General features: G+C 48.2%; 1 protein-coding gene across 2 annotated transcripts in view; it reads left to right on the plus strand.

Annotated features, from left to right (window-relative positions):
• EXT2 (exostosin glycosyltransferase 2) overlaps nt 1-8,816 on the plus strand; it is a 119,932-nt gene extending 111,116 nt beyond the window's left edge. For both annotated transcript variants that reach the window (XM_049779614.1, XM_049779615.1), the window contains 2 exons: nt 950-1,032; nt 8,139-8,816. In XM_049779614.1, coding sequence (XP_049635571.1) covers nt 950-1,032; nt 8,139-8,277 — 222 coding nt within the window. In that variant the 3' untranslated portion in view covers nt 8,278-8,816. The remainder of the gene's footprint in view (nt 1-949; nt 1,033-8,138) is intronic.
• Nucleotides 8,817-14,982: the final 6,166 nt, after the last annotated feature.

A 14,982-nucleotide genomic window follows, 5' to 3' on the forward strand; every position in this document is an offset into this window, starting at 1 on the left:
CTCACTGGACGTGTGACCTCGTCCTTACCCCACCCTAGCTCTAAATCACTCAGCAAGCCTCTGGCTCTGTGCATGGAAAACCAAAGAATATAAATCGAGAGATTAGTTTTAAAGGAGCCCTCCTTTCCCCACACCCCAGCTTTTTCATCTCCAAATTGGCTTTTTGACAGGCTTCAAGATGTTTCTGCACTGTGTCTGCTTCCTGCAAACAGCAATTCCCAGTGTCTTGGCCTTGCCTTAGCGGCTGTCTTCCTCCCCCAGCATGTGCTTCTCTTTACTAGGTTTGGGTAACAGACTTCCCCAAGCTCATTTGCAAGGAAACCATTCCAAGTTGAAGGTTTGGGAAGCTGGGATGGAGCAGCAGGATCCCCTAGGCTCTTGATCCTTTCCCCAATTCAAGGTGATTGCAAAAGAACCTGGCCCCTCCAAGAGATGGGGTGGTGCTCTGAGCATTTGCCATGAGCTCAGCAAACAGCAAGCACCCGTTTGGAAGGAAGGTTATGGTGAAAGTCATGGGAAGCTGCATTTCATCGCCCTCATGACTGCAAGAACAAATGGTGTTTATACAAGGACCTTGGCAGTGAGAAAACAGTCATTAAACAGGAATTAAGGAGCTTGTCATCACCATTTCTTTCCTGTTACAGACGGCAAAAGCCCTCCAAGCCTTTCTTTATTGAGCCCTGGTGAGTTCGGCCCTTGGCCGAGCCAGACAGGATTAAAGGGAGGAGTGTGAGGTGTGTGTTCATGTATGTATGGGCACACACATGCTTGTGAGCATGTGTCTGCGTGCAAACGCATGTGTGTATGTATATGTGTGCATATGTTTGCATGTGAAAGGCGCTATATCTCTGCTTACATTGCATGAGCATGTGAAGGAAGGGATGCTACCAATCTGATTTCACCGTCCTGGCCACTGACAATCTGGTATGTTTGTGTGCTGTTCCGGCAGGTAACACCACGCAAGAAATTCAAGTGTCCAGAGTGCACAGCCATTGATGGGCTCTCATTGGATCAGACACACATGGTGGAGCGGTGAGTGAGCCCACCCTCGCCTCAGAAGCCCCTTCCCTGCCTGGGCCCCGTTTATGAGACTCGGTTGGAGATAAAAGGACAGCAGCTGGTTGCCCTAGTCTACCACCGCCTCTTTGCAGTGTGGGAACTCGGGCTAGTTCAAGCCCAGGTCACCCAAGAATTAATTAGGAATGTTCCGCGCTCAATTTGTAATGGCTAGAAGGGTCTTAAAAATATAGCTGGCCTTAAGCCCCAGGGAGCCCCATGCTACATGCAGGCTCCCCAATGAGGCATCCTTCCACGGTCATGTGGGTGGTGCTAGTTAATTCTAAGAACACACTTGCTGGTTTTATAGGGCGCTATTCTCATGTTCTAGTAAAATTTGAATTCGATAAAACTAAACCAGACCTACCAGAGACAGGTTCCTTTGGTGGACATAAAAGAAGTGCCTCTTGGGAACAAAGCCCAGTCATAGTTCATGTATAGTGTCAGGAGAGGTACATCTCCCTTGGGATTTAGTTACTTTGTGGGTCACCTTGGGATGGATGGCATGGAGTGTTAGGATGACCAGGGAGGCTGTTGCAGTCTGGTTGTAAAATCTCATCAGTCTCACATCTCCCCAAAGTCTGTAAACTTCCAAGTTCCTGCATTCAATCTAGTTCTTCCAAAAAGCAGTTCTTTGCCCAAGACAGTAAACTTCTGACATCCGGTAGCATGATCGTCAAGGGACCAGAAAGCTGTCAGGGTGTGTTACAGGATCTTCTAGAATGAGACATCTCCTTCTGAGCTCCAACAGTCTCATCCACATCTGCTTATAGCCATTCATTTCTGAAAGCTGTCAGCAATGTTTATAATCCTTCAAGCATGGAGGGGTTTTTTAATTTTATTTATTTTGTACAGAAAGTTCATTTGGCCCGATTCTTCTATAAATGATTCATTCCTTTTTGTTTTGTCTCTTCTCATCTCTTCTCTCTTCCCCTCTCCTCCCCTCCCATCCCCTTCCTTCTCTTCTCCTCTCTTCTTCTTTCATTGCTGCTCTCTAACTGATCTCTATCCATATTTCTTACCCAAATTGTGTAAGAACAGTTGTAAACATTTACCAACTGTTACTATGAAGTAGTATATTGTGATTCTGAAAATGTCATCTACACTTGTAAGTGTATTACAGTCAACTTGATAATTCACTGCCTAGATCATGCGAAAAGACCTCAGTTATAGATCCAGTGGAGTACAGAAAATCACAAGTAATCCTGATGTCATTCTTTGGGTTTGGGGGTAAAATCATAGCACTAAGCAATAGGTTCTTGGGTCAACTTTATATGGTAGAGCTATATGGTTCGAGAAAAGGATCAGAAGGAGAAGTTGACCTGACAACGGTCTTGACATTTGGGCTGAGTGAAATAATTTTTCTTTAGCATCAGGAAGACAGTAACAAAAGTAAAAAGCCTTAACTCACAGTGAGAGAGATTTAATGGAATAGGATTATTCATAAATGCTGAAGAAAAGAGAGTTAGAACTTCCCTCATCTTTGAAAAGAGGGTTTTGGGGCCGGAGGGATAGCATGGAGGTAAAGCGTTTGCCTTTCATGCAGAAGGTCTGTGATTTAAATTCCAGCATACCATATGATCCCCTGAGCCTGCCAGGAGCGATTTCTGAGTGTAGAATCAGGAGTAACCCCTGAGCGCTTTTTTTGGGTTTTGTGACCCAAAAAACAAAAAAAAGAAAAGAAAAGAAAAGAAGGAAGGAAGGAAGGAAGGAAGGAAGGAAGGAAGGAAGGAAGGAAGGAAGGAAGGAAGGAAGGAAGGAAGGAAGGAAGGAAGGAAGGAAGGAAGGAAGGAGGATTTTGAGCATAAAACAGGCCACTGCTCAGATGGTCTTTGACTTGAATCAGATTATGCTTTGAGATGTAATTAACAGCAATAAGTAGTCATAATACTACATATCAAATATGATGTGGGTAGGTACTGGAGTATAATATAATAGAATTCTAGTAAATATGTACAACTTCACCCAAAGTGTTATCCTTGCTCAGAGGAAAGACCAGTGACTTTTGCTTAGTTAATAACTAGGAATAATCTTGGGAAAGAAAAGACTCTGACCATCAGCCTTCAGAGACCTCTCAGACTCTGTACAGTGAAGGTGGACAAGAGGAGGGGGTCTGTACTAGAGGTACGGGAGGCAAGCAGCCATCAGCGAGTTGCTGTGTATTTGACAAGTGGCTGGAAGCGCAGCTGGGCTGGGTCAGAAAATCCTGTCCTATTACAACCAGATTGCAGAAGGTCTTGGATACCCACTTCAGAAATCTGACCTTTATTTTATTTATTTAGGTTTTTTTGTTTTATTTTGAGGCCACACCCAGCAGTGCTTAGGCATTACTCTAGACTGTGCACTCAGGAATTACTCTTGGTAGGCTTAGAAAACCACATGGGATGCAGGGGATCAAACCTAGATCAGCCACACTTACAAAGCAAATAAATGCCCTCCCTACCTGCTGTGTTATCACTCTGGCCCTCCCTCAGAAACTTGGTCTTTCTATTGTGGACTCTGGTAAGCCATGAAGATTTTTCAGTAGAGGGACAACTGGATCTGAGTCTTGCTTGAGATTGATTTGGGAGTCATGCATAGGATAGAGCAGCACATAGGATAGAGTAGCATGTAGAACTTAGTAGTCTGTAGAACAGAGTAGAACGTAGGATTGCTGAATCAGAGAGAGAAGTTTGTTTGATCGAATAATGCAGAAGATGATGAAGATTGAAGAAAGAATAGTTAAAAGGTTCAAGTAAATTGGATGTGGAAAGAAAGTGTAGGATTGCATTGCTGGCTTTTCTTTTCTCCCCAAATTTTATTTTCAACTGGATGGACGTGAGGGGGTCATGAAAAATGAGTTGACAGAACTATCTTTCAGGTTTTGTGCCAAGCAGAACGTCAGCACCTCTCCCAGCATGACTGGGGTCACATGAGCTGGAGGAGCAGCAGTGACTGTCTATCCCTGAGACACCTTAGTTCCTAAGGACAGCAGGATGCTTGTTCCTCATGGGCAAAGTCGATGAGTCGGGCATCTTGCACTCTGTATGTGGAGTTGTAGATGCGGAACTAGAACTTTAGAAAGAAAATTGAAGCAAAGGTGTTTGAAAGATGTCTGGCCACCAGCAGTCACTGAATAAAAAAAATCAGGGGCAGAATTTTGAGAAATACAGACATTGAGGAGATAAAGAAGAGTTGACTATAGAGGAACAGCCCCTGGTGAGACCAGCTCCATCTGTGCTCACAAGCCTGGGAGGAGCTGGAGTGTGTGAAGTTGGAGAAGGGCCCTTAGTGAATGGTCACAGCTACGGGATGGTGGCGGCAGAGAGGATGGGCTAAGAGTGGGAAGAGAGCAAGTCTTTCCTCTTCTGTAAAAAAATCTGATAGAGAGTGGAAATATATTCTTTTTTTTTTTAATGTTTTTCTTGGTAGGACATGGATGTTGGGCCACAGTGGACTGCCCAGTATTTATTCCTGATTCTTTGCTTAGGGATTCCTGGCAATTTATTTTTTAAAGTAAAACCACATTTTATTCTGAGGTACTGAGTATGGGGAGGGAGAAGATAAGAAAGAACGAGAGTAACGTGCTCAAGAGAGAACATGAGCTTTTCCGAAGATGAAGAGAGCCCCGGTACACCACCCATCATGAAAGTAGTGTAAAGTGCACATCTCAAGAGGGGAGATGCTGTTGACATGAGCTTACTAGTATTTTGTACGTGGCTCAAGGAGCACATGAGAGCCTCACAACCAATCTTGACATCAATTAGAAACTAGAAGAAAGACTGTTTGGCTTAAAAGTTGAGTCACTGAAACATTCAATAAGAAGGACACTTAGACCAGAAGAGGGAGGATCTGATTACTAGAGATTAGGTATACCAACTGTGGAATTATTCCTTTATTTTTCAGTTGTCCCCTGTTTAGTTTTTACATGAAATAGCTTTTGCATGAAACAGTGAAGAGTTGACCACTTTTCACATTACAAGCTTATGTTGTTGAAATTTATGATTCAGTAAATTTATTTATTCTTAAATTAGGGACTCAAGATCTGTAATCTCAGTTGTGCGGAATAATTTTTACTGTCTGGCATGCAGTTCCAAGATTTAGTCTTAATTCTTTAAAGCCAAAAGAATTTGTAATTGGTCGCTCTGACCAGGACTTTGACCAAAACAGTGTGGTGGTTGAACTAAAAAACAAAGAGAGAGAGCACAGCGGTAGGGCATTTGCCTTGCATGCAGCCAATTCAGGACAGATGGTGGTTCGAATGCCAGCATCCCATATGTTCCCCTGAGCCTGCCAGGAACGAGTTATGAGCATAGAGCCAGGAGTAGCCTCTGAACGCTGCTGGGTGTGACTCAAAAAACAAAAAACAAACAAATAAAAAAAAAAAAGCTGTATTTTCATTCAAGGTAAATCTTCTTTCAAATGATGAATTTAACATTGGCTGGCAATCTGTTTTACTTTATCTGAACTTCAGATCTCTGCAACTCCTAAAGTTGGAACATTGCTGTTTACTGAGTTAGCAGGTATTAATAGGCTGTTAGTATCTGCCAACTTTGATTCCGCTCAGTGGTTTCACTAACCTTTATTGGACGCCAAATGCAGGGGAAGATGAAGTAATAGTATTTGAAAGGCTGTAGCATGTTTGTTTCCCCAGCGATGGCCCCAAAGGTTCCTGGTTCCAGGCAGTAATTGTGTAAGTGTGTCGCAGGAAAACAGGAGTTCACGTTGCATTTTCGCCTGACACTTTCAGCAGAGGAGAGACTAAACTGTGACGCTCTGAATGTTCCAGAAAACCACCCAGAGGAGTACAGAGGCTGAACCTGGCAACTATTTGTGGGGGGCCGCCAGCAGCCTGTCAAATAAATGCATTCTTCCATGGCCTGGTCCTCAATTCAGCTCCCCTCTGTGGCAAGGAAGCAGGAAGTGCCGTGGGGAATTGGCAGGACAGTCATGGACTAGACTGGTACCATGAGGCCAAGGGTGGGCCCGCCACTTATGTAGGGCGGCACTCGATAGAGTTGGGTCGGCCAGAGCCACTGTTTGTCTGTCCCTCCACTAGCTAAGCCTCAGGCAGCACACCAGCCAGAGAGAGGGGCCTGGGACCACTCTGCTCTGCCAGCGCCCAGAATTGTCCTCTGCGGGCACAATGGCTGGGATTGAGAAGCATCTTCATGTTTTCTGGCAGAACCACTGTCAGAAGTCAGGTCTTGGGAGAAATTGGACTTTGGCAAGGCCTTGATCCTGGGATTTAAGGAGAGGGGAGTTGTTGTCCAATACTTGCCCCACACCTTGATTTTGGCAGTGGGGTGGGGTCACTTTCCAACAGCCCCTGCCTCTGAAGCCCAGCAGCTAAGTCCTGCTTTGACAGATCTGATGGTGTCCATGCTTGTATCCCATGATGTTCTGCTGCTCTGGCTCATCAGTACAGGGAACCACTAACATACATGGGGTGCGAGGAGGTGGCTACTATGCAGTGCCAGGGCTTACATTTGAGGCTTGACCTATAAGACTTCTGCCCAACCCTCTCCATAATTTACTACAAGATTTCCTGAGGGCCCAGAAGGTGGTTCAGTGGGCTGAAGCTTTGCACACTGGAGCCCTGGGGTTTGAGCCCCAGCAACACATAATCCCCCAAGCACTGTCAGGAACAACCCCCCCCCCCCCCCAAGCACTGAGCTAAGGACAGCCCCTTTGGCCACACCCTGGGGACTCTCCCTCTCCCCACATCCCTTTGGATATTTGGATCATCCCCTTCCCAGCCTGCCAACCTGGGGCCTTTCTGTTTTCTAACTTGTCCTGGTGGAAGTTGGTGGAAGGGGCAGAAGCTCTGATCCTGGCTAGGAACCAGCTCTGAGTCCTGGGCTGGCGGGTCACAGAAACAGCTTGCTAAGCCCTGAGGCCTCAGCCCATAATATGGAACTACTGCAATCCCTTGGCATGGAGTGGGCCCATTCTGGAGAAAAATCAAGAGGATCATGCATGTAAATTATGGGGCAGGTAATGGATTTTGAACTACAACCCAAGAATTATCCTCTATGAATTGGTGTCACCTCATAATTAAGCCTTTAGCCTCAGGAGCCAGAATGCCTGCCTTTGGCTCCTTCCTCTCGCTAGTTCTTTGACTCAGAGACGTGCCTCTGGTATCTGTGGGTTCCGCTGGGAAGTGGAAGGTTTGCGGATAGGACGGTCCCCAGGGGCTAGTTAGGGGTTCAACTAAGAAGGGTTCTGGAGGGTGAAAGGCCCTTGAGAAAGGAGGACTATACAAACCAGAGAGACAGCCTATTCTGTCTCGGCCATGCCCCTTGTTCTCTGGCTTTAGTGACACAGCTCACAGGGACATCCAGAATGCGGTGGGGTTTTGGTACCTCAGCAAACCAAAAAGGAGACCCCACAATGACCAGCATCATCATCCATGTCTTCCTGCAGCCCCAAACTCTCTGACATAGACCCATGGATTGGGGTGATTTGATCCTGCCAGTTTGAGGGGGCGCTGCACTTGGCTGAGGAAGGGCAGCTTCTCTGAAATCCATCCTGGAGGTGGTCCCCTTGCTGCCTGAATTGGCCCAATGGTGGTCAGATCCCAAAGTATCCTTGGTGCATGCTGACTGGCCAGTCTTGAAGAAGTCAGTCCCTGGACTTTAGGAGGGTCAGCATTGAAGGGGGTTATCAGGAAAAGAATCCCATCCTCTTCAGAGCTTGGCTGTTTTATGCTGTCCACCACCTACTACGGCGGCCTTACAGCCTCTCAGGTTCAGCCCTGTCTTCCTTCCCACCCTTTGCTCGCCTCCAGATGGCAGGGATGGGGTTAAGGATTGTTGCTGCTAATCCACCTTGGTTTGAGGTCTGTGCTGAGCCCTGGAATGACTGGAATTTGAGGGGGAGGGAAGAAGCTGCACTGACCTCTGCAGTCCCAGGGTGCCCCCTTCCCTCCTTCCCACCGCAGGAAGAGTCTGGGCACCCCTGGATCCATCTGTGCCTCCCTCCCAGACCTCAGAGGGCAGGTTGGGCGAGTTGAGATGGGTTGAACAGGGTGGGGGGAGGCGGGTGAATGTCACCCCACATGCTGACACTGAGCCTTGGCTCTCCTCCTCCCCGGCCCACAGGTCTGAGTGCATCAACAAGTTTGCCTCGGTGTTCGGGACCATGCCCCTCAAGGTGGTGGAGCACCGGGCTGACCCCGTGCTGTACAAGGACGACTTTCCCGAGAAGCTCAAGAGTTTCCCCAACATCGGCAGCTTATGAAACGCACCTTCGGGGGAGCAGGACCTTGAGATGAGGACTCCTCTCTCTGCCTCCCCTGGCCAGAGACAATTAGGAGGACAAGGATGATGGAGGATCTCCGGGTGGACCAACCTGGACCCTGCTCAGCTTCCCAGCGTCAAAAGCCTAGAGGTGCCGTCCCTACGGTGCCCTGAGCTGGCAGGGTCCGGCCTAGTCCAGCGCCTGTCCCTCCTGTCCACCGATCAGCACTAGTGGAAGGTGTAGCAGAAAACCCGGACATGTGTGAAGATCAGCTCAGAAGAAGGGATACACCGCTGGGGAGAAAGCCTGGGGAACAGGGACCCTCTCAGCGTTTGGAGTCATTTCAAATCTGTGCTCAGAAAAAAAAAAACAGCCTGATGCTGCCATCCTTGTGGGGTTATAGGGCTTGCCTGGGAGGGAACCCCCAGGTCTGTGCAGTGACAACACCAAATGCCCCATCCAGAGCCACTGAGTTCTGTCAGTAGTTTCTATTGGTTGAGCTGTTTGATATGATTAAAATTATTTTTTAATTCCCTTTCTACTCTACCTCAAATATAATTATTGGTTTCAGAACTCTATCTATCTATCTATCTGTCTATCTATATATATATCTCTTCTCTCCCCCTCCCCCAGTGGCTGCCTGGAACTCAGCCTGCTGCCCCCCCCTATCTATCTATCTATCTGTCTATCTATATATATATCTCTTCTCTCCCCCTCCCCCAGTGGCTGCCTGGAACTCAGCCTGCTGCCCCCCCCCCCACACCCCTGGGAAGAATAGCTGGTGCCAGGAGAGGCACATCCCAACCCCCAAGTGGAGATTCCCAACCCTCCGCTGGCTTTTGCTAGGTGTTCTCTGTAGAGGATAAATCAGAGCCTTTGCTCCAAAAGTGGCCAGAGAGCAGCAGTGGGGATGCCCACTGGGTCTGCCTAAACTCCCCTATCTCAGGATAAAGATGAGGAGAGCCAGGGAGGGCCCCTCAAGTAGTCCCTGTCACCATGTTCACAGCTGACGGTGGCCTGGTGCACGTGTGTCTCCTCCGTCCCCAAGCCCCACTGATGAGCAAATCAGCTTCTGGCAACTGTTAGCGGCCATGGATCCAAAACAGATTTCTCTGGCTCTAATATTAAGATTAGCCACAGTTTGCGCTTTAGCCGTAACACATGTCCCCAGCACACAGAACACAGAACCATTTGCTCGGGATATGGATATTGTTAACCCAATGGAGTGATGGGCCCATCGGGCCAGCTAGTCACTGCTGCAGTTCCCTAAAAAACTGTTTTGTTTGACGAGGGCTACAGCAGAGAGCACCCAGTTCAGAACCATTGTCACCCTCGAGATGTCAAAGCTGGGAGTTCCCCCTTGCAGAGAGGCCTCATAGCCAGTGCTGCAGAAGCACCCACCTGCATTGGGTCAGTAGGGAACAGAAAGCTGGCAGCAGGAGTCTGGGACATACATGCATGGATGGTGGGTTCTTGATTTCACAGGTAGTGTGAGGGATATGGAAGAAAAGGATTTTTGCTGTCATTGATCCAGTTCCTGCAGAAACATGGCCACCTATCCCCTCTTTGGGGGTTTTCTAGCTGCAGTCCAAGACTAAGATGTGTAAGAATGGGGCATGCCCCCAGCCAAGCTACCACTGACACCTTGGCTCTATCTTTCATCACTGAATGTGCCCCCTCAGAGGCCACTTGTTGCTTCCAAAGGGGAAGAGGAATATTTACCCTGCAACCCTGGGAGCCATGTCAGAGTGACCCTCTCACACAAGCATTTGATTTGTTTGTTTTTTTGCTTTTGGGGCCACACCCAGTGGTGCTCAGGGCTTACTCCTGGCGCTGTACTCTGGAATACTCCTTGGTGGAGCTCAGGGGACCATATGGGGTGAAGAGGATCCTCGTTGGCCATATGCACAGTGTACAATTGCTCCAGTCCTGACCTGGACAATTATAAAGGTATCAGAACCCCATAAGAAAAAGCCAGAGAGATATACATCAAATAGGGCACTTGCCTTGGACATGGCTACCAAGGGTTCAATTCCCAGTATCCCATATGGTTCCCCATATGGTTTCACCAGGAATGAGTACAGAGCTAGGAGTAAGCCCTTGAGCATTGCAGGGTGTGGTTCCAACATCATCCCCATAAAAAATATTCTCCAAAGAAGACTTCTTCCCCCACCCCCTAAAAAAGATAGAGGTTGGGGATTCTGACAGGGCAACATAGTACAAAGGAACTTTTTAAATGATCATCCCATACTAAGCACCCTCAGTGAGCTTCAGGTCTCTTCCCAGGCACAGGTGACACACAAGGAGAAATTCAGGGCAGGCTTCTCCCATGCTAGGGTGGTTCAGGGATGCAGAAGGAGGTTGGCACTTCAGCATTCAGTGTATTTCAGAGTGGCTCACCACCACACTTTACCCATCAGCTTGGGTTGGGACCATCTGCTCTTAGGATGCCACAGAGCCTGGTTGCAGAAGCGGAACAATAATGCTAATTAAAATGGCCTGGCCTGGCCTACAGCAGACAGCAGCTGGCTTCAGATTAAGAAATCTTTTATTTTTTACATTTATTCATTTATTTATTTATTTATTTATTTATTTATTCAGAAACTGCATCCTACTGGCCTTTTCCTACAGATGGGGGGTGAGAAGGGAGTGCCATTGTGTGCTCTGGCTCTTGTCTCTGCCCCAGGGACTTAGGTGGACTTGGTCAAAGGAGAATGACAAGCTGGAAAGCCTCTGCTTACTAGTTAACCTGGGATGCTGTCAGGGCTGGAGGACATTGCGAGGGCTCTTGCCTTGCACGCAGCTGCCTGGATTTAATTCCCAGCATCTCATATGGTCCCCCAAGCCTACTAGAAGTGATCCCTGAGCACAGAGCCACGAGTAACTACCCAGCACCGCTGGGTGTGGCCCCCAAACAAACAAAAACAGGAGATGCTATCACTGTTCTTACATGTGTTTTACCATGCCTCCCATGAATTTCAGCAGAACTCTCCTTTTCTAGGAAAATTAAAGAGGGCTCTAGCAGCTCTCTTCCTAGAAAATCTGGTTCTTTCTTGCAGATGATGTTACAGTGTCTGACTCAGTGGCACAAGATGCAAAACTCTGGGTTCTCTGTCCAAACCTCTCAAGTTCCAAGCGAGCTTTCCAGTGGAGCTTTTGGGAGCTGTTTCTCCACTGCCCTGGGAGTGGGGGGAGTCACTCTGTGTGTGTGTGTGTGTGTGTGTGTGTGTGTGTGTGTGTGTGTGTGTGTGTTTGGGTTAAAGATGGATATAAGAAGAACAAAGGAAGGAAGAACATCTAAGAAAAAAACTGTGGGGTTATTTTACTTAAAAAAAAAAAAAAACACAAAAAAACAAAGGGGGCCGGAGAGATAGCATGGAGGTAAGCCATTTGCCTTTCATGCAGAAGGTCATTGGTTCGAATCCCGGCATCCCATATGGTCCCCCAAGCCTGCCAAGAGCAATTTCTGAGCCTGGAGCCAGGAGTAACTCCTGAGCACTGCCGGGTGTAACCCAAAGACCAAAAAAAAAAAAAAAAAAAAAAAAAACAGGGACCGGAGAGATAGCATGGAGGTAAGGCATTTGTCTTGCATGCAGAAGGACGGCGGTGGTTCGAATCCCGGCATCCCATATGGTCCCCTGAGCCTGCCAGAAGCGGTTTCTGAGCATAGAGCCAGGAGGAACCCCTGAGTGCTGCTGGGTGTGACCCAAAAAACAAACAAACAAACAAAAAAAAAACACAACGTTCTAGGACCAGAGACATAGCACAGGGCTTGCATGCAGTAGAACTCTGTTCAATCCCTGATACCACATATGGTCAATTGTGAGCACCGTGCCAGGAGTACATAGTCTTGAATGCAGCTGAGTCTGGTTCAAGCCCTGCCTCCTTTTCAAAAATAATCTAATAAAAAATACCTGACAGCTCCAGAAAACCTACTGTCAGGTAGTACAGCCTGTTCATTCTTGCTCTGAGCAAATCTGAGTGTCTATAGAGTAGGGTACAATTCTGGGACTTTCCTGCTCAATACAGTAGCTGCCTGGAAACTTGGGCTATTAATACGCTCAAGTGAGGCTCACCTGGAACCCAGGGGGCATCCTGCAGGGCCTGTGTGGGCAGAAATAAGAGCGGGAAGAAGCGAATGGCCTCATTCACCGAACCACCACTCATTACCTCAGTCCCCAGAAGGGTAGGTTACCCTGACTGTCCCTTTTCTGGCTAGGATCCAGAACCACCTCACCACCACATGCAGGCAGGTCCAGTTGGGGGTCCAGCAGCAATTCCTCATGATGTGGCTGCTGGGGTCTTTTTTTTTGGTTTTGGGGATCACATCCGTTTGATGCTCAGGGGTTACTCCTGGCTAAGTGCTCAGAAATTGCCCCTGGCTTAGGGAGACCATATGGGACGCCGAGGGATCGAACCACGGTCCTTTTGTGGCTAGCGCTTGCAAGGCAGACACCTTATGTCTAGCGCCACCTCGCTGGCCACGCTGCTGGGATCATTTTTAAGAGCCCTGGAGGGGAGAATCAAGTGAATACAGAGACCAAGTTTGGGCTGTGGATTGAATTCTGGGAATACAGTTACTAGTCTTGGTGTCAGGACACCCACAAGGAGCCAATTGGGAGGGTTCTAGGTGGGCTTCACTACTTTCCCCATGACTCCAGGTCCAGACTGTGTTTTCTGTGGTGGTAAAAGCAGCCTCTGTGACAGCAGTTCCCAGGGGTGCTCTGGCCCAGGGAGGCAGAGAGAGGGAGAAACTGAGTTGCCTGAGTATGTCCATCGGGAGAATCAGGACCTTAGGCTGACTCTTTGGCAGGAGGACTTTGGAACCCACTAGAACTTCCCGGTGTCTGTGTGGCTGGGGCCTTTCTGCAGCTCCTGTGCCAGTCCAGAGCTAGAGTCCCCACCATCCTCTTCCTCTCAAAAAATGCCCTGAGGGGCCACTGGCATTGGAAAGTGAGGCAGGAGGACCCCACTCACAAAGTTTTTTCTGGAGATTGGGGCTTCTGAGCTCACCCCACACCCTCTGTGGGTCTTGAATGGCCTCTGGGAGACTCCCTAATTCAGGGAGTTGCAGTCACACCCTAAGAGAGCGGCTGTGAATCCTTACAGGCAGCTGTACTTGGTGTTCGCTTCATTTCTGGCAAGACAGTGGGGGAGCCCTGGTCTTGCTCAGAGTTCAGGCTTCATTCTTTTCCCAGAAAAAATGGAATTATCAGCCTCTGGAATTATCAGGCTGGTGTCTCATTACGTACCACCCACATCCCATCTAATAGTATAGATAAAGCTCTTTTACAAAGGTTTTGTTTGGTTTGGGGTGCTCAGAACTTACTCTTTCTCTGTGCTCAGAGAATTACTCTCAGTGGGGTGGCAGGGATTGAACCTGGGTCACTCAGCCCTGTGCAAGTATCCTACCTGCTGACCTATTACTTTAGCCCTTAAGAAGTCTTCTTCTGCTCTCACTTCTTGAGCACATTTCTAGCCAGCTCTGCTTGTGGGGCATAAAGCTGGAAACAAAGAAGAGGAAGTCAAGAGGCCACTGAGTCTACTTAAAGGAGTCCTCAGATGGTTTCCTTTGTGACAGGCCTCTTAAGGAGCTGTGCAGGGATGTATAAATCATTACCCCCAGCATCAGGCCATCCCTGCTCACTGTCCAAGCCTTCTCTGTAGAATATATTCACGAGGCTGAAAGATATTACACTGGGTCAAGTGTTTGCTTCACACTCAGCTGACTCTGATCCAATCCTCGGCATCCCATGTGGTCCTACAGGCTCCACTGGGTGTAATTCCTGAGCATAGAGCCAGGAGTAACTTCTGAGCATCACCAGATATGGCCCCCCAGAAATGAATAAACAAAAGCAGAATACATTCATGTGGAACTGGAGCGATAAAAAAGTGTGTAGGGCATTCACCTTGCACATGACCAACCTGAATTTAATCCCCAGCATTCCATATGGTCTCCCAAGCTTGCCAGGACTAATTTCTGAGTGCAGAGCCAGGAGTAATCCCTGAGCACCACCGGGTGTGGTCCAAATAAACAAACCCAGAATTCATCTACGTGGCTTTTCATGATAGCCGCCAGCCTAGCTGTGTCCATGGAGAAACTTAAGAACTGGCTCATTTTCTGCTCAGCCCAGCAGGAGAGCCAACACCTCACCCCAGCTCTGTGTTAGGGAATGCAGATTTAGTTGTGTCTTTTCTCCTGCCATGAGCTCAGCCCAGGTCATAGGCCAGGACCAGGAAGTGGGATTGAATATGAGAGAGACCATTTGGCCTCTGGGCACTGACTACAGAGGGTGTCCCAGAGCCCTGTAAGATTGCATGAGTTCTTGGAACCTGAGATACAGAGAGGGGGCCCCAAACACCCCAAACACTCTCTTCTCCAGGACACATGCACCCTCAACTTGGCTTATACCTTAATTTTCTCCTCCAAAGTCCCAGGCCTGAATTTCCTCAACTAGGAACTGACATTTGGAGCAAGAGCATTTGGAGCCAGTGTGCTGTTGGGTGTATGAGATGGCAACCAGGACCTTTACCACAAGGGATCTGGTGATGCTGCCAGCCAGCCCCTTGGCCGCCCCTCTTTCTGCTTACCCTGTTACCAGAGAGCTTGGGGATCTGGATCCTATCTGGCCCCGTCAGGGTGAATTACCAAACACGCCATTCCCCTGCCCCAGTCCCTTTCCTGTGCTATCAATAAGCCCCATG

This window comes from Suncus etruscus, chromosome 9 (assembly GCF_024139225.1).
Source record: "Suncus etruscus isolate mSunEtr1 chromosome 9, mSunEtr1.pri.cur, whole genome shotgun sequence".
Lineage (NCBI taxonomy): Eukaryota > Metazoa > Chordata > Mammalia > Eulipotyphla > Soricidae > Suncus > Suncus etruscus.